The sequence below is a fragment of the Condylostylus longicornis genome, unplaced genomic scaffold, assembly GCF_029603195.1.
Source record: "Condylostylus longicornis isolate FDR11 unplaced genomic scaffold, ASM2960319v2 ptg000137l, whole genome shotgun sequence".
NCBI lineage: Eukaryota > Metazoa > Arthropoda > Insecta > Diptera > Dolichopodidae > Condylostylus > Condylostylus longicornis.
Genome location: NW_026578105.1, coordinates 1,633,483 through 1,654,949, shown reverse-complemented (window position 1 = coordinate 1,654,949; position 21,467 = coordinate 1,633,483). Strand labels below are relative to the sequence as shown.

The 21,467-nt window shown below is 23.7% G+C and overlaps 1 protein-coding gene and 1 long non-coding RNA gene across 2 annotated transcripts; both read right to left on the bottom strand.

Moving 5' to 3' along the window:
* Positions 1-12,393: 12,393 nt before the first annotated feature.
* On the bottom strand, positions 12,394-13,307 carry LOC129615618 (uncharacterized). The gene is made up of 3 exons (XR_008697470.1): positions 13,237-13,307; positions 12,933-13,177; positions 12,394-12,855 (listed from the first exon to the last, which is right to left on the bottom strand). It is a non-coding gene; the product is annotated as an uncharacterized LOC129615618 (long non-coding RNA).
* A 1,879-nt stretch (positions 13,308-15,186) lies between these two features.
* On the bottom strand, positions 15,187-21,162 carry LOC129615565 (uncharacterized). Its single transcript, XM_055530819.1, has 7 exons — positions 20,879-21,162; positions 20,445-20,804; positions 20,020-20,122; positions 17,824-17,928; positions 16,703-17,037; positions 16,040-16,414; positions 15,187-15,689 (listed from the first exon to the last, which is right to left on the bottom strand). The coding sequence occupies exons 1-7, from the start codon at positions 21,029-21,031 to the stop codon at positions 15,570-15,572; spliced, it is 1,551 nt and encodes a 516-aa protein (XP_055386794.1). The 5' UTR covers positions 21,032-21,162; the 3' UTR covers positions 15,187-15,569.
* Positions 21,163-21,467: the final 305 nt, after the last annotated feature.

Sequence of the window (21,467 nt, the reverse complement as noted above, 5' to 3'; positions counted from 1 at the left end):
ATGATTTTTTATGATCTTTGACACTTTTCATATCAGCGCTATTTCTAGAATCCGAATAAATATATTTTTTACTCCCGCTCCCGAGAGGCGTCGTAACACCTCAAATGGTGAAACACAATACCCCTCTGAACCACATCAATGGTATAATTTTTATCTCAGCGATAAAGTTTTAAATACTTGCAATACACTCTTTTTCTGCATGATAATATTACTTCTAAAGCCCCTTTTGCCCTTTTTTCCTAGATTTATTTCGACTTCTCTCAGTCAACCAATAATATGTTATGGAACCTATGGTTCTTTTTCTTATTAAACTCTTTTTAATTAGAAAATAATGCTACATAAAATTCTCAATTCAAATAATTTTCTTGATATAAATTTTTGAATATTAATTTTTGGTCTTATAATTTTCGGAAATAACTAAAACTTTATACATTTCATATCAATTGACATGACATTTTTTCTTTTCTTCTTCATTTCCATTTGTTGAATTCCTGATGCTTTCATATATATTTTCACGATATTTACATTCATAATTATTATGATTACTTGTACCTAGGAGACTTAAAAAATAAAAATTTTGTAATATTTTCAAGGCAATTCAATATCTAAATTAAAATGATGGTTATAAAACTTTAGTATTTTGGGTGCAATAAAGTTAATAGCACCTGTTGCTGATATTATTTTTTTCCTTATATACCTTGTATTATATGTACTAAACAAATACATTTGTTATATATCCATATATCTACATTGCGTATAACAGAAAAGCTGTTGATTAAATTGTATTGTTTTTAACATTTGATCCTAATAAAATTCTAAATTTTAAAATAAATTTTAATAATTAACTGGAATATAATTCCATAATAAAGAATTTAAACTGTTATACCTGTAATTAAGAATTTAATTAGCGATTAAAAGCAACCCAATCGGTATGATGCCTTTGAAAAATCCCATTGAAAACACTATACTTTTAAACTGTAACAGACATTTCATATTTAACATTTTTATTATAAATATTTCTGACAACACAATTTTAAATTGATTCCATTTGGAAATTTATAATATACATACGTATGCATATGATCTTTCTCTGAAATATTTTTCTCATATACAATATGCCATTAATTCTTTAAGAAATCTTATACATACAATTTTTTTTTGATTTTTACGCAGTAAGGCAATCACAACAAACAAAAAAAAAAAAAAACAAAAATTAATATTTTCTCTCATTTTATATACCAAGTTCCTCGTTTTTTTTTTTTTTTATTTTTCTCCTCTTTTATATTTCTTCATTTCAATTTATTTATGATCTACTCCTACTATCATTTACCAAAAAAACATTGAATACAATTCATCAAAATGAATACAATAACAGTTATAATAATAACACAAATAAAATGAAACAGAGTCGTATTATGTCAATTATTTGAATTTTCAATTCAAAGAGATCAGGTAATGTTCATATTTTAATAATATTTCTTTTTTTAAAGCTCTGTAATACGGTTCTACCTATCTCGATAAACATGGCTCTAGAGACATAACTTAAAAAAGGTATAACTGGATTTTTTTAATTCATTGAAGAGAAACATTTTGTATGATCACAAAATATTGTATGATTAATCACTGTCTAATCAAACATGTTCAAATCGTTTGTATGGAAGACTAATATTGAAATCCGCTATATTTCGAGAAATTGAACCTATGAAAAGAAAAATTCTTAATTACCATTGTCTTCAATAATATTCGTATATATGGGTGGAGAGAAATACAAAAAATATGTTGATTTTATCCGCTGCCCTTGTATTAATGTCATTAAGATATAAGAAAAATTAATTCTCATTGAAATTAGCGTTTTTATAAAAATCCGGTACTGAGTTGTTTTTCCTATATAAACAACATTGAATTTACGTCTGGGGCTTTTCCGTTTTTCTTATTTTTTTTTTTCGCTTTCTTTCGTTTTCTTTTCCGTTACTTTTATTTTTGTTTTGTATAATAAAATTTCCACAGGTAAATAAAGGTAACACCCAGTTAAAAAATCATTATAAAAAATGAATGTCTTAAATGGATTATAATTTAATGGTTTTCAGTTTTTTTGTTGTGTTTGTTAACGTTATATTTTTGTTATATATTTTGTTTTTTTTTTTCGGATGCTTTAACGAAAGGAAAACTTTAACTCAATACCATAAGATATTAAAAAGACATAAGGGAAGTGGAGAATTTTTTCTTCAAGGTAATGAAAATCTACAGGTAATTTTATTTTACTTTTTTTTTTTTGCTTTCTTTTATAATTTGTTATATTTTTATTTTTCTTTTATATAGTCATAAATTCATTTTGTATAAAAAAAAAAAAACTGGGAAATTTTAATAATTTAAGAGGAAGAATAAAATACGATCTTAAATAGTAATGAATTTATTTGTAATAACGACAAAAACAAAAATAACAAGAGCAAAACAAAAAGTTGAAAACAAAAATTACGTTGTAGCGCCTAAATTTATGCTAAAAAAATTTTATTTTAAAATATGAGTAATTCAATATTTTTTATTATTATTTTGTTAGAAACGGTTAACACGGTTTTAAGTGAAACAGTTGCTTTTAGTGCTTAGGAAGACATGCAATTTTTAGTTTTCCAACTGTTTGATTGCTTATTTGTAATTCACAAGTGTAAGAGCACGCATGCAACTGTATGATTGTACGCAATTAAGGAATCAAACAGTTTGTAATTTTTTAACAAACAGAATTGACAAAATAGTTGAGTTCCTTAGATGTACGCGTCACGTTTTTTCAAACTAGTATTAATTGCAGTACTAAAAATTGCATGTTTTCCTGAGCCCTTTAATACACATCAATAGATGAACCAAGTGAAGCTTAAAGAAAATTTACGAATACAAAATTTTTTTAAAAAATTTTATTTTTATAGATTTTTTAACTTTTCTTAAATTACGAACACAAAAAAACTTATCATAAGAAATTACAGAATTTTTTTAATTAAATATTGTTTTTTTTTATTTACGAATTTAAACACAAATTATTAATTTCCTAATTTTCAAAATAAAATCAATATTTTAAAAAATTTTATAAATTCTAATAGCAATGAAAATCGCGTAGTATTTTTAAGGTTTTCATTATTTTTCTCCTTTTTACCTCAAATGATCAGTCTACCATTTCCATAGGGTTGGAAATATTTTACTTGTTATATATACATACATATAATTCATATTAATACATTAATCTTCACCAAAAAGTAACAAAATATAATTACATAAAATTTTAATTAATATTCGTATTTGAAATTCAAAATTAACAAAATTTATTTTATCTTTAAAATTTACAATAAAATATTTGTTTGTATTATAGATGAATATTTGGTTAAAAAAAAAATTTTTTTAATATAGTTAAAAACTACCACAATGAAAACCATAATTTTAGAAGAAAAAAATTACGAAATTATACCTTAAGCTATAATTCAGTTTATGGCATTCCATAATTATATTAAAATTTTTGGAAATCTGCATAAAACAAACTTTATATTTTCAAATATGTGAAAAAATTTTCTTATATGGTACATGCTAAGAAAATAAATTTTGCTTATGTATTTTTCTTTTTTATTTTCGTTTTTATAATAGTGGTAATTATTGGCATGTACGTGAGAGGAACACTATAATTATATAGAGTTACAAGATGACATAAAATGTAATGAGCATAAATTTGAAATGAAAATTTGATAGTACTATTGTGTAAATATATAGTAAATAGTACTGTACAAAAGGTAATTTTTGTAATTACACAATAGAATTACTTTTTTTGAGTGGCGCTGTTTTAAATTATACAAAAAAACAGCGTTAGTATGAAGACAAAAACGTAGTTCATTTGAGCAGTTACAAAAATTCTGTTTTGTATACCACTATATACACAATGGTAGTACCTATTATTAAATTCAAAGAATTTTAAAATAAAATTTCAATATTTTTTTTTTGAAGGATCTTATTCAAAATGGAAAGTATTTAGTATATATTTTCATGAATTATTCATAACTAGGGATTGCAATTTACCGTCGAAAATCATTTATCGGTAATCCGATAAATTTCTTCTCAATTATCGGTTTACCGATAATTTACCGATAAAAATTTAATTTTTGTTTTGTACATATAAATGCTTTATTAATTCAAATTAGTTCTACTTTACATTATTACTCGTATTTTGGATTATTTTTATTCATAAAATAGGTTCGCAAGAAACAAAGGCAATTTAATGTATAATCGCTTAATCTAGATCTAATTTTAGTACAAAATAAACCGGCCGATGAAAAAGCTCTTTCGGCTTCTACACTGGCCGGTTTAATTGTTTCTAAATATTTATATACCATTTCCAGATATACTCCACGTACCCCAATATCTTCATAATGAACCATTTCCCTCTTAATAATTTTCATAAGTTCTTTACCATTTGTTTCTTTTGAACTTATATTTGGCGATTCACTATTGCTATTCAACTTAGGCTTAATTTTTAAATCTAGTTGTTTTTCGAGCGATAAAGTTTTATCACAATTCTCCACTCCACTCCACTCTTGTGGTGTCGAATCAGAAGTATTACTTATGTTTATTTCTTTAACACGAAGAATAATTTCAACAATAATTTTTGATATAACCAAACGAGAAGTTTGATTGAAAATATTATAATTTTCATATAACAATTCTTTGTCGCATACTATTTGCTTTTGTCTTTCACATAAGGACAGTATGTCTTTAATAATGCGTTTCTCAATTTGAATCTTCAAAATTCCAAAGCAACCAAGATTTGATTGATTTTCGTCATTTTATCAGTTGATGTTGTTGTATAATATTTAATGTTGTATACTCGTAAAACTTAATTTATCGGAATTATCGGTAAATTTTAAAAAAAATTATCGATAATATTTATCGTCAATTTTTCGACGATTTATCGGTTAATCGGTTAATCGTTAACCGATAATACAATCCCTATTCATAACAGGTTCTCTTTAAAATATTTAATGCCTTCCAGAGCTATGCAATTTTAAATAACAGGAAAAGATGTATTAAAATACATTACGAACCATCTACGAGTATCATTTAATTCCGCTCGATATTCCTTGAATAAATTTCAAGTAATCAATAATTTATTTTTTCTTGAAACTACATAATTATTTTGTAATCACTTAGTATACATGCATACGTTACATATACTTATATACATATATATATATATTTTTTTTAAAATTACTATACCTCATAATTAAGTATATGTTTAACATCATATTTAATTAACCACATTTTGTAACTATTTGCATGTATAAAAATTGATTTCTTTAAAATATCAAGGATCTACAACATGCAATATTTATATATGTATGTACATAATATTATATAAGTTAATTAAATATTAATATAATATTAATTGTTTATATAATAAAACTGAAACAATTATAAAAATTTTCACCTTTTACATAATTTCTTCATCTAACCATACATACATATATGCATTATAATGAAATAAAACTTTTAATGTCATTTACAAATATTTACATTGCACCTGTGGTCATCGCCAGTTACTTACATATGTACACACACATATTATGTACACCAACCATGTACATATAAATTATTATTGTTATTTAAATCGAAATATATGTGTGTTTGTAAATATTATTGTAGTTATACAAGGTATACAAAAATAATAAAGGAAAGAAAACAATTATTTTTATGTAGTGGGATTTATTAAAACGGTTTATTTTCATTTTCATATATTAAGAACAACGGTAAATATTTATTTAAATTTTTTTTTTCTTTACAATTTCATTAATTATTGTATTGTATTCTCATGTCATGCAACATTTTCTTTATTTATTTTATAAGATTAATTCATTGAGAACACAACTATATAATTACATATGCATACATATGTATAGAATAATAAATATACGCTAATATAAATAACGAAAAATGTAATTTTTATTATAAATATTAAACGAAAATTAAATGCCAAATAAAAGAAAAAAAAATTTAAAAATAATCAATTTTAATAAGATTATTTTATTAATATATATTTGATATAAATAATTTTGTTCTGATCAAATTAAAATTAATTAAAATGAAGTTGAAAAAATTCATTTTAAACGCAGTGTTAAAAATTTAATATATACTCGTATAACATATTTATTATTAAATAATCACAATAATTTTGTGCATTTCTTTAACGAAAGTATATAACACTTCAAACTACTCGAAAAGATAATTAGAATTATAAGTTGTAAATACAACTCTGTTTTGTTGTTTAGAAAATTTTATTAAATACATACATACATAAAAGAGAAAATTTACCTAAAAATTTAATTATTGACGATTTTGTGTTGATTATCTATGTGAAGCAATCTACTGTAATAAATATGCGTAATTAATTTTCTCAATTATTTCTTTGAGAACACTAATTTAGTTTCGCATCTAGAGTTGTGTTAATTACATTATTAATTAAAGAAAAAGAATTGTCAGTTAAAGGAAAATGTTGGTAAAATAAATATATTCATTCTGTCATAAGTGGCCAGGTATATAAATCTGAAATACAAATATTAAATTACTATACATAGGTAGGTTGATAACATTTCAGCATATTTGATTTCATACTGCATCCCTTACATTATCAACAATGCATAACTTTACGAAATCGTTTGGTTTTTATAAAATATTTTTTATCATATTATGTAGTATGACATTTATATTTGATTGACAATTTAAACGTATAAACGCTGAAATGTTAAAACCCAAAAAAATGTCAAACCTTAAAACGAATCGCGTGATTCAAATTCTTTTCGAATCGAATAGGGAATACTTTTTACTAAAAAAATGTAAAATAAAAAGTGATTTATAATCGCTTTGTAATAAATTTCAAGATTGCTTGTAAAAAAATGTAAGGTAGTTTTAAGGTAGCATACTGTCTTTTAAATAAATAAAATACAAAAAAAAAAAAATTCAAAGGAACCCAATATTTTCAATTATATTGTCTTTCAACACCAACCCAATTACGAAAAGATTTTCAAAGTGAAGTTGATTGTGTTATGAAAAATGTCAGTGTTTAAGTGCACTATACTGCAAACGCAATACGAATATTTTTTCGTATCGAAAAATTTTAATAGATTCGATATTAATGGGCGAATATTTTTTTCGTAATATTCTGTTTGTAACATTTTGTAAAATTCTTTACCAATTCGAAATTCTGTATCATATTTTATTGCCGTTGAAAATAAAACCTACACAGAAATTCTTTACCAATAAAAAAAATTTTTCCTTTCAATTTTTGTTTGAATCGTTTTTTGTTTTTTAAGCCTTTCATTTAAACGTATTCTCTTTTATTCTTACAAAATTTTAATGATTTTTCATTGTATATTTTAAATTTCATTATGAATTTTTTTTTAGCAAAAATGAGAAATATTTTCAGGAGAAGAAAAATAAGCAATTATTTGTCTTTTATTTTTTGTTTTTCCACCTCAACTATTTTTCACGATACTTGGGCACTTTTTAAAGATTGTTTTTTTTGTCTTTTGACCTTTTTTATATTTAAACGAGCACTGTAACACAATGTGTTTTTTTCTTATATATGTTTATTTTAAATTCAAAAAACATAAAGAAATATTTGCTTATATTCAGCACAATTTACCACACAAGTGCGGTAAATTAAGTTTACAGTTCATCTCATAATACAAACATAAAAAAACAAAATTGTTTATTTAATTCAAACTCGTTTGTTTAAGTAAATTTTTTTTTTCACAAAAAATACTCCAATTGTGCTTTTCCCCGTACCAATCACTTTAACTTTTGCATGTTTTGGATTTTTCTTTAAATTGTTTGACACTAGTCCTAAGTATTTTCTCTTAATTACATGTACGTCTACTAAGATTTCTTTATATTTTCTGCGTTTACAAATTTTGAAAAATACTTCCGATTTCGCTGCAATAATTAGTTAAAAAATGACATTTTTAAGATTTTAAGGGACTAAAATTTTTTAGGGAGTAAAATTTTTTTTTCTACGGATATAAGTTTTTAGTAAAGATCTACGTACATACATATAAAATTTTAGCTTTCTATCTTCAAAGGTGTAAAAGTTTTGTTAACATTTCGACGAACAGATGGACAGAGTGAAACTAATAAGCACTTCTTTCAAATTTTTTTTGGGAAACTTCTAAAAGGTCGTATCTAAACAATCACAATATTTAATTTTAAAAAATCATATAATGACAACTAAAAAACTTTAATTGTCAATGTAATCTTTTTGAACGTCAAAGTGACGCTAGAAAAATTGCAAGCATTTAGATTGTCATTACATAGATATATATATACAAATATTTTTAATTCAAATAATATATGTACATAATGTACATATATTTTATAAATAAGAATTTTTAATAAATTTTTCAATTTATATAGGCACCTAATTTACCTAATAATAAACATAATACAATAATATTAATAAAACGAAATGTCAAAACATGGTACAATTTTTTTCTTTTATTTACTTAAACCGTACTTTAACATTTTAATAAAACACCCTTCTTAACAATGTTAGAAAATTTTTTTTATTTTGCATTTTGACGTCATCAATTCCTGAAAATATTTTATTCTTAAATTTTTAATTTAATCAAAGTAAAAAAATAAAAATAAAATAAATTATTCAACAAAATTTTCAATTACAAAATCTTTTGTTCTGCTAAAATAAATAAAAGTAGAAAATAGGGAAATAGAAAATAAAAAGTATGAAACAAAAATAAATAATAGGAAATTTTTTAGAAGAAGGATCATAAATAAAATGAAAAAGGACATTTGAAAAATAAATAAAAAAAAAAACAAAACAAACGAAATTTATTTGTGAGAAAAATCCAAGAAAAAATTTTCAATTCCAATAAAATTTTACCTGGAAGCCAACGTCATAGATAAATTTCATAATAAATGTAAGTATATGTATACATATACAATGAAAATTCTACCCAATCCATGTTTAATTCATTGATTTTAGGATACACAAGAGAACAAATTATTTAAAAGAAAACTGATCCTATTAAATTTGTTCCACTAAAATTTCTATTTGATTAAAATATCATGTTATTAAACAAATTTTATAATGTTATCAAACAAATTTGTCGTTAAGAGCAAAAAAAATTACCGAAACTTAGGAACTATATTATACATAGTCGAAGTAATTTTCAATTATGTGTAATTGAGCCGTCTGAAACTTTTACGAGATACGTTTTAAAATTGCAAATTAAAAAAGGCGAGAGTTTTTCTTTTTGATTCTGAACGAAACAAAATTTAAATAACAAAAGTTAATAGCATATTATGGGCACTTATTAATATACATAATTAGTCATAATTAAATCAGAAGGCGGAATATTTTTATAAAAATAGCAGGATACATATTATTCTAATTACAGAAAAATAAAAAATCTTTAATATGAATAATTCCTCGACATATTACTTAAACTTAAATTAAAACAAAAAAAAATTTAACATATTAACCATGAACTCAGAATTTCAGTAACATTGTATTAATACACGATTCAACAAAGAATTTGTTCGTGTAGGGCGAGAAATTTTAATTCAACATTAAATAAACACAAAATATGAAAATTTATACAATTCGAATATTTTTTTTTTATTATTGATATCATAATCTTATTTCTCAAATTTATTTTTTTAATATATAAAATTAATTTTACATATTATTTCATACTTATTAAGTTATCAATACTGTTGTATTATTATATTGTACAACGTATCTTCAAAATATACTCGTATGCTTTTATTACAAATTTGTTTTTTTGTTATTGAAAATATCTTTATGAACAAAGATGTATTGAAACAAGGCAAGGATTTGCATATTTATTTAATTTGAAAATCGAAAGTTGTTAAAAATTAACTGAATGATTATACTCATTTCTATTATACGCAAAAGTAGCTAAAATTTAGTGTTACATAAATTTTGTAGTATGCTCTTTTAAACTTGCGTATACATTAATAAGTAAATTTGACAAATGTCATATATACATTGTTTAAGTTAAAAATAGAACAAGAGCAGCTTCTCGCGACCAAATATCAAAATTCATATAGAATATATTAAAATGGAACTACTTATAAAATCAAGAGAAATCACCATCGCAAATTTAACCGCGGGTAGTACAATAGTTTAAATCCCTATTTACTGCTGGCGGTTTTCTTTATTATAATCCGTTTTCATCTGTGTGTGGCATTATATGCAATATACTGAACAGTTGATTTCACCGTCCCACTATTGTTATGGGTTAACAAAGGTATCATCCGCCGTTGCCGCTCGCCGCTTTATTTATATTTTTGTACAATTACTGTAAACAAAACATGATTGTTGTGCCGATCATAATTTTTTTTTTTCAGTTATTATTTTCAAATCAAAAAATAAAAGTATCCTATTTCTTACCAAAAATTTACCTTTAAAAAAAAAGAAATTGAATTTTTATACATTTTTACTGAAATTGGTGTTTTTTTCTGGTTTTTTCGTTTTTTAATGATCACATGATATGTTTATTCAGTAAATAAATTATAATAATATTCACATACATATTAAAAAGTTTCCTCTTTCATATTAAATATTTTATTTATTAAGAAATTGTAGAAATTCATATACATATGCATATATGAACATACATATAAATAATATAATAGAAAAAACATCAGACTATTGTAGGTGGAATTATCAAGCAACTAGATTGAATTCTATTCAAAAAATTACAAGGCTAAAAATTGGTTTTATAAAAAAAAAATCATATTTAAATATAAAAAAGAAATTCTGAAACTTTCAAGCCTTTAATTTAAATAATTACAAAATAAAAGAAGCATTTAATTACGAAGCACATTTCGAATAAACGGTGAGTTAAAACTAAAAAATATATTTTTTGTTGGTAACTTATTTACGATTAGTTTTTTTTGCTTTTATAGAAATCCGCAAAAGCTTACTGTTATAAATTGATAAATAGAAGGCAACAGATGTACTGTAATGACTCCTAAATTACGGTGCAGTACATGGGAAAGGATGTGTTCCGGGGATCAATTCAAGGTCTGGACTTATTTAACATTTATATTGACGATACGGCTAGATTGACTTTTTGCTGATAATGCTGTGATGATAATTAATATTAATGAGATATACTTGAGAAATTCACCTGAACATTATTGAGGAATGGCTGCCTAAAAACAGAGTGTCCTTAAATCTTAAAAAGAAAATACGATTGTTTTTTGAAAACCAAACCTTAAACTTCTTTTTTATCGGCTACGAAATCAGTCAAATTGATGTAGAGAAAAAGCTTTGACTATTTGGGACTAATATTAGATAATATGCTTTAACAGTATGACCATACATAGATTATGTTATGAAGAAAATTGTGTTTATATTAAAAAAATTGAGAAAATACCTTGGCAAAAGCACATTATTTGCCATACATTCGTCATATATTTCATAAAATCTCTTAAATTCAATCTGGAGTAATGCGTCTCAAATATATATAAAGAAACTAGATATTATAATATATAAAAGAGCAGTAAAGATAATAAGATTCCATATCGTATTAGGTATCCGTCTTGTTTGATTCATGTCACAACATTGTGGTCTTGCAGCCATTTCTAAAAGAGACTATATTTTCTTGCTTATAACAAGATTATAGCAACAGCAAAAGCAACAATTTGTTACTAAGCATGTTCTAACCCTCTTTTTTAAAAGCCAAAATTTCTAATAACACTAATTTAATTCGGTAATTTTCTTTTCGAACTTTATTAGTTTTCAAGAATGTAACTGATACATATATAATATTATAAACATAGATGTCGCTTTAATATAATCTATACAAATTTACTTTAGTTTTATCTGTCTTTAGTTGCTTGGAGAGTAATTTTTATATTTTAATTTGCTCTTCTCTATACTGTAATTTTTTGCTTTCAGAAGATCCCAATGTGAAAATTATGAGAAAAAAATATTTTAATTTTTTATAATATTTTTATTATTTTATTTTCACCTCAGCTCTGATATTATAATTTTATTAATCCCAAAACGCTATAATCTTTAAAAAAAATTTTTTTCTTAATATGTGCATGCAAATCTATAGAAAATGACCTTTGGAATATGCTCAGCTAAAAAAATGAAGAAAAAGGATTTTATAACAATTTTTGTCATCACTTTCGTCTTTTCGTATATAAAATTGGGTGGACAAAAATGATTTTATTATTGTCACGGAAATTATCAGCATATTATTTTCAATATTGATATTTGAATTTTAACTTGAGGAAAAAATCAAAGTTAAATTTAGTCATAAGATTTTACTAGAATGAGCCACTTTTAAAATCATTATAAGAATCTTAAGAATTTATTTCTAATTTGCATCAATTAAAAACTTTTGCGTAGAACTATCGCCTGTCCCTTTTGGGAATAATATTGGGTTAGATGTCCACATAAACTGAAATCAAATCTTAAAATTTGTATAAAAAGTAATTTTTTTTTTAGAAGCGATAGGAACACTAATAATTTTTTATTTTAATTTCTAATATTTATTCCAATTTCAGATTCAAAGTCAGTTTTTTTATAATTGTATTATGGAAAGAATTTTATTTATATATCCAAGTAACAAACGGAGTAGAAAAGATGATTAACAATGGTAACATGGTGATAAAAATTTCAACTGAAAAATATCTTTGTGGAACTAATAAACCTTATAACAAATGCAAATTTAATTTAATTTTTATGGAACATTAAAAATGCATATTGCGTTAATATAAACAGCTTTAACAATTTTCATTCAAATCACAGTCACATTTCGGTTAAAGAACATGTACCTGAAATTAAAGGATTTCATGAGATCTGAACTATAAAATTTACAATTTGAAAAAAGAATTTTTGTTAAATACTGTACCTAAATTAATTTCAAAGGTAAGAATCTGCTTATTGTTGATGAATTGTGCAGAATAGAGATTAAAATTTAAATTGTTAACCAAAAAGTGAAACGTGTTTAAATATTTTTATTTTTCTCTTATTTTAGAACTTCATATTATGCATTTATTCGAGCTGTATGCGAGTATGTTAAAACTTTTATACAATTTCATCTTTAAATCATTTTGAAACCATCAAGCAATGGAATTCAAGTAACCAAATCTGCAACTTTAATTTAAAAATATTAATATGCATGGAATAGCATAGGATGAAATTTCAAAAAATACTTCTGCGAAATTTTCCTGTAATTATATTCTTCCATTATAAATTACATAATTGAGTTGTGTAATCTTTTTTTATACCCTGCACTTCGTGAAGGGTATATTAACTTTGGTATGGAGTTTGTAACTACTTGAAGGAGTCACCTGCGGTATGGACATATATATATATTCTTGCTCAGCGTAAAATTCTGCGTCGATTTAGACATGTCCGTCCGTCCGTCCGTCCGTCCGTCCGTCCGTCCGATCGCACGATAACTCAAAAACGAATAATGCAATCGACACCAAACTTTCACAAGTTGCTTCTTTTGTGCCAAGGACGAACCCTATTGTTATTGGACCAATTCGGACAACGGGTTCGGGTAGCTGCCATACAACTCAAAGAGTTTATTTTAATTATTTCAAAAACTAATCAAGGTACAATTATAAAATTTTGTATAAATGTGTCCAATTATATTCTACATATGCTCTAAAAATTCTAATGAGATAGCTGCACCGGTTCGGGTGGCTGCCATACAACTCCAAAAGCAAATTTTTTATAATCGGCAAAATAATAAAGTCAGATTCATGAAACTTGGCAGTCGTGTGTCCAATTGTAGGTCAAAGATATTTCTGAAGTTTTTGTGGAATTGCTTGACAGGTTCGAGTGGCTCCTATACAAGTCCAAAAGCTTATTTTAAATATTTGGAAAAATAATAAAGTCAGATTAATGAAACTTTGCAGTTGTGTGTCCAATTATAGGTCAAAGATATTTCTGAAGTTTTGGTGGAATTGCTTGACAGGTTCGAGTAGCTCCCATACAAGTCCAAAAGCTTACTTTAAATATTTGAAAAAATAAAGAAGTTAGATTCATGAAACTTGGCAGTTGTGTGTCCAATTATTGATCAGATATACCTGCGAAGTTTTAGTGGAATTGCTTAACAGGTTCGGGTACCTGCCATACAACTCCAAAAGCTAATTTTAAATATTTGGAAAAAAAAAAAGTAAAATTCATGAAACTTAGCAGTTTTGTGTCCAATTAAAGGTCAGATATATTTGCGAAGTTTTAGTGGAATTGCTTAGCAGGTTCGGGTACCTGCCATACAACTCCAAAAGTTAATTTTAAATATTTGGAAAAATAATAAAGACAGATTCATAAAACTTGGCAGTTGTGTGTCCAATTACACGTCAAAGATATGTCTGAAGTTTTGGTGGAATTGCTTGACAGGTTCGAGTGGCTCCCATACAAGTCCAAAACCTTATTTTAAATATTTGGAAAAGTAATAAAGTTAGATTCATGAAACTTGGCAGTTGTGTGTCCAATTAAAGATCAGATATATTTGCGAAGTTTTAGTGGAATTGCTTAACAGGTTCGGGTACCTGCCATACAACTCCAAAAGCTAATTTTAAATATTTGGAAAAATAATAAAGTAAAATTCATGAAGCTTATCAGTTGTGTGTCCAATTAAAGATCAGATATATTTGCGAAGTTTTAGTGGAATTGCTTGGCAGGTTCGGGTACCTGCCATACAACTCCAAAAGTTAATTTTAAATATTTGGAAAAATAATAAAGACAGATTCATAAAACTTGGCAGTTGTGTGTCCAATTATACGTCAAAGATATGTCTGAAGTTTTGGTGGAATTGCTTGACAGGTTCGAGTGGCTCCCATACAAGTCCAAAACCTTATTTTAAATATTTGGAAAAGTAATAAAGTTAGATTCATGAAACTTGGCAGTTGTGTGTCCAATTATAGATCAGATATATTAGCGAAATTTTAGTGGAATTACTTGGCAGGTTCGGAAATTTTGAAACCAGATTCATGAAACTTGGTAGTTGTGTGTTCAGTTATAGGTCAGACATATCCGTGAAGTTTCTATAGAATGGTTTCACAGGTTTGAGTAATTGCTATACAACAATGAAAAAAGGTGCAGGGTATAATTCAATCGGTTCATACCGACTGAAACGTTTTTACTTGTTTTTACATTATTATGAAATAAAATTGATATCCTTTGATAATACTTTTTTGAGAAATAATGACAACTGAAAATTTTACTATAAAATGTCAATTTTTAACAGCATTACCAAAGTACAAAAATGTATAGTTAGTTACCTTAGTGCCATCTATCGCCTTTTTGTAAAAACTAGAAATGATGTTATTTTGTTCCAAAACCTTATACAATTACCTATACATATATATTATATTTTATTACTTTAATATAATATGTAGGTCGTGCTAATATATTTTAAATAAATTGAATAAAAATATGATATTCAAAAATAATTTGATAATAACTATTTAATTTATTCATTTATATAAATATTTTCAGAACAAATCTATATATGAAATTGTAATCGAATTTTTTATTTAGAAAATAAAGCAGTTTTGCATAACTTATCGATATTTGCACAAATTTCACATTTACATGTCATATTAAAAGATCGTGCATATTTTGTATAGTTGAAACTGAAATAAAATAGTTTCTGCAAAAAAGAAATTAAAATATTCATTAAATTCATATAAAAATTGGACTATAATAAGCTGTTAGTAAATGAATGACAGCATCAAAATAATTACATATTATGTATATTTAAATTAAACTTGTGAGTTTAATTAGGTGACTGATGGCTCTAACATAATATTACAAGTTATATTTTAACGGTATATTATATTTCTCTACAGTTCTCTACAAGAAATTGTATGATATATGTACGTTAGTGAAAAAGGGACAATAAAACTAATAAATAATATTAGCAAAATGTTCAATTTATAATGCAAAAAAAAATTCCTATATAGGTGCGTTATAATTTTTGTGTTATAATTTTAAAATCACCTCTTGTTTTGGATGATTCCAATTATGTTTATAGCGACCATGTAAACGTACTTTTTCTAATTTTTTTATCATTTCAATTATTTTATTTAAATTAATATTTTTATTTAATGAATAATTTTTAAAAAATAATGTTATATTATTAATTCTTGGACAATTTTCTTCAATTATATTAAGTTCATCTAATGAAAATGAATTTTGAAAATTTAAAAATAAATATAATCTCTTTAAATGTTTTAATTTTATCATATATAATAATTTATATGTTATTTGACAATCCCATATATGTAAAAATTGAAGTTGTTCTAATTCTGATATACAATAGCCTGCTTTTTCTTTTGTTATCAAATCAATTCCAGTAAAACCATAGTCAGTTATCTAAAATATTTTGGAGAATATATTATATTATAACAATTTTTTTTATATAAACGTTATTTGTTATATTTTATATTATAAAATATTTAAGCCTCTTCGATTATTTTAATTTTAAATTAAATTTTATATTAGTAAAACTATAATTGCAATTTCAAAAATATAAATTAAATATAAAATTATTAAAAACATTTAAAAATTTACATAATATATTAAAAAGAATATAATTATAATAATTAAAATAATCGAATAGATTTTTTTATAGAATTTTTATTATTAAATATATTTTTGTACCTTATCATTTCCATTGATACGCAAATCAATAAGTTTCTTACAATTTTTTATTATTGTCTGTATTATAATATTACATAATACACTTGAACGACAATGAAATATTTCAAGATTTGGTAAATTTTCAAATAATTGAATACAATCAATTTCATTTAATCTAATACCTTCACATTTTAAATCAATTAATTTATAATTTTTATTTTTTCCTATACCAATTAATAAACCATAACTATCAATATCATATGCATAATTTATATTTAAACTTTTTAAATTTTCTAATTTTGATATTTCTATCATTGTTGCATTTGTAATACCATTTTTTGCTAAATTTAAATTTTCTAATAATGGTAAATTATTTATTATTGTTATAACATCATTATCATTTAAACCATAACGAAAATTTTCTAAACTTAAACTAATTATTGTATTTTGTTTTTCAAAAAAACTCATCATATTTGGCCAATTAATATTATTATTTATATAAAAATTTTTTAATTTTAAATTTTTCATATTATTTATTTGAAAATCTAATATTAAATTATTATTTATACCATTATAATATGAATTTAAATTTGATCTAAATGATAAAGTTTTTAATGTTGTTTCATTATTTAAAATAAATTTATATAAAAATAAATTAATTTCATCATCTAAATCATATAAATCAATAATTAATGCTGTTAAATTTTTAATATTTGAAAAAAATTCTAAATATGTATTACGTATATACAATGATTTTATATTACATGATATTATATTTGGTACAGATTCAGAAAAATTTATAAATTTTGAATTTTTTATTAAATTTTCAGTTTGTTTATTATTATTTTCTTTAATATTATTCTCTTTCATTTTAAAATCAATAAAACCGGTTCCAATACATTTCAATTCTAATAATTTTGGTAAATATTTTAATATAATAAATAATGTTGGAGGTGATATTGAATCACCAAATGATTCTAATTCTAAATATTTTATATTATCACTAATATTAGTTATTGAAAAAAATTCAATTAAATCATTTTCATCTTCTTTCATTTTATCCTTATTTTGTCTATTAAATCTTAAATAAACATTTGGAAATATTCTAAAACTTTTTTGAAATAATTCTAAAATAAGTCTACCAGGAAAAAAAAATGATAAAACTATTCTTTTATCAAATTCTGGTAATTGTGATGCATACAACCACTGATGACATGTTAATTGTGCTGCTTTAATATCTTTAACATCTAAATATTTATAAATATTAGCGATGACCTAAAAAAAAATATATCCATTAGTTAAGTATAAAACTATAACAATAAATTTCTTATATTTATATTACAAAATGCATATATACATATTTATGTATATAATTAATTTAAAATAACTATAGAACATATCACTCATATCGCCGCAATCGTTCTTACATATTGCTACCAGACTCAATACTTACATATTGCTTCCCGAATCATAGTTGTACTTTGGAAATTTAATATAAAGAGAAGCTGTAAAATTTTATAAAATTTTTCGAAAATTTGTTATTAATTCGAATCACAAAACATAGAAATTACGAAAATAGACCCTAAATCTGAGTTTAATTACAAGTTTTTTATTTTATAACATAATTCAAGAATGCTTATCCAAAGATTATATCCAAAAATGAGTAATGTGATTTACTCATGGCTACATAATTAATATACTTATGCAAATACGAAGAAAATTTGTCTTTTCTTCAAAAGCTAATCCGAATTACAAATTGATTCATTACCCATTTTGAACTATAGTTCTACAATTAATAATAGCAATCTTACACTTTTCATATAATTCATCCATGACAAAACAAAACGCAATGTAATTTACATTATGTGTAACTAATTTATAATTTAATTGAATTAAGTGCAAAAATTACAAGGTTATATAATATTTATTATTTAATAAATATATTTATTAAAATTTCATATTAAATAATTCTCATTTAATATAAATACCTCTAAAGGAAGTTCATTAAAACGACTAAACTCCATTTTTAATATTTAACACAAGAATTTTCCGTTTACCTGTTATATTATTGTTCTAAATTTTATTGCAATACTAAAACTGAAAATTTACTTTTCTTTTCTGTTATGTACATTATTTGTAATTCAAATAAAGAATTCATAATTGATATAAAAATTTAGCGGCGGGCCGAATTCAGTCCAATAACAATAAAACATAATTATTAATTTTAAGATCAAAATTTTTGGTAATTTGGTAATAAGTTTATCGTTCAAATTATTGTAATTCAATTCGAAACAAATTTTTTCTTTAAAATAAATTGAAAAAATAATATGTTTTTTTTAAAATTCTTCTGAAAATTAAAATTTCAAATTAAATTTAAAAAATTAAATTTAGATTATGTTTTATGTTTATTTGGAAATATTAAAAACAAAAAAATAGAGTAAGTAAAAAATCATTATTGTGAATTAAAAATACAAGTAATAAGCATTTGTGAATTGACCATTTATTGAAAATGTTGTTAATCTCTGATGAAAAATATTAACTGTACACTCGTACGTAAATGTCATTTTAGTTACAATTTTCAATATAACTTTAACTGACATTCCTCCTTTTACAAGAAAATATTTATAGAATACTTACAAGTGTATGTAAAAACAACATTTTATTCATTTTTAGTTTTTCATTTGTCTACATGCGTGTAGATGCCAATAAAAATGTAGAAAAAGAATATTTGTTATTTTAAATTTTACATAAAATGTGGATATATTTACATTCTGTTTTACTCAAATCAACAACAAGAACTAATGCAATAAAACATAAATCGTCGCCGTTTATGTATGACTCTAATCTGTTTATTTATAGATAGTCTTTTTAGATTCCTTCTTTTTCGGCCTCACTGAAGAAAGCAATTGTTACCTCAGTTTACAAGGGTGGTACAAGAAATACTTGTTCCAACTATAGACCGATTTCGGTCTTACCTGCGATATCGTAAGTATTTGAAGTCATTGTGAAGAACCGTCTTACGTACTTCTTGAGAAACAATGATGGTTTTCATAGGGAACAATATGGCTTTGAACCAAACTCCAAGAATACTGCAGCGTTTTTGAGTTTAACAGATTTTATAACGAGATACTTTGATAGTGGGAAGTGCATTGCTTACGTCTTTTTGGTTTATTCAGAAGGTTTTTCGACTGCATCGATCAAGAAATACTGCTTCAACAGTTTGCATCTCTATAATATTATTTAAAGAATTTTAAAAGACATTTTCTACAAATTTAAAATAAATAAAAAGTAAAAAAATTAAACTAGATTATTAAATTTTTATTTTAAAACATTTTTACATAATTTTTCAATTTCACTGCAGGTATTGCATTTGCAGCTCAAATAACATGAGCGTACGTATTTAGTGTAGGTAAAACTGAAGTAACATATCTCATCCACTTCCTAAAAATGCAATATGAATAATATCCATAAAAAAAATATGCGCATATATTAAATTGCAAATTTAAATAACATCTTTAAACATTAATCAATAAAAATACAACCATCAAGTAGGACATGCATTTAAAATTATTTTTTAATGCATACATATATAATAATAAATATGTATTATGACAATGCTTGTACTTCAAAGCTACATATTTACGGTTGTAATTTAAATTGACTACAAAATAATGTGACTGCAATGAAATGTGAAATCTGCAATTTCGTTTATGCAGTTTTTTAAGTAATGAAATTAAAATACAATTTACAATTACATACTTACATTATGTTTATAATTTATTTTAATTTCACCCCTATCTAAACTTTTGATAATTAGTTCAATTATTTTATCAAAATATTGATTTCCATTGATTATGTAATTATGAACGTACAATGTCAAATTATTAATTGTTGGACAATTTTTCTGTAAAGTTTCTAGTGTTGCTTCACATAAAATTGAATTTTTAAAGCACATATTAAGATAAAGAGTTTTTAAATAATTAAATTTCAATTCATATTGCAGTTCATGTGTAATATGGCAATCACGTATACATAAAATTTTCAAGTTTTTCAATTCCGATATACAATTTCCTGTTTTCTCTTGAGTAATCGAATCAATGCCGGTAAAACCATAGTTCGTAATCTAAAAATATTATTACAAATTCAAAAAAACAAAAATTAACAATTTTCAACTAAATATACTATCAAATTTTATACCTTATTATTACCATTAATAGACAAATTAATTAATTTTTTACAATTTTTTAATATAGCTTGAATAGCAATATCACTTATTGCAACTGATTTAATATGTAATACTTGAAGATTTGGTAAATTCTCAAATAATTGATTACAATGTTCATCGTACATCCTTATATCTTCACATTTCAACTCACTAAGATTATAATTTTTCGTTTTAGCTAAACCACATATTAAACCATAACTATTGATACTGTTTATATTATTAATATTTAAATTTTTAAGATTTTGTAATTTTGATATTTCTAATATTGTTACATTTGTTAAAGAATAATTCTTTTGTATATTTAATTTTTCTAATAATGGTAAGCTATTTAATATTGATACTATATTATCATCTTTTAAAGTGTATTGGAAATTTTCTAAAATTAAATTTTTTATAGAATTTTGTTTTTGAAAAAAACTTATCATAAATGGCCATTTTATATTATTATTAATAGAGAATTCTTGTAATTTTAAATTTTGTAAAAAATTTATTTTAAAATCTAATATCAATTTATCTTTATCGGGTCTATATAAAGTAAATAAATAACAATTTATGAATAAA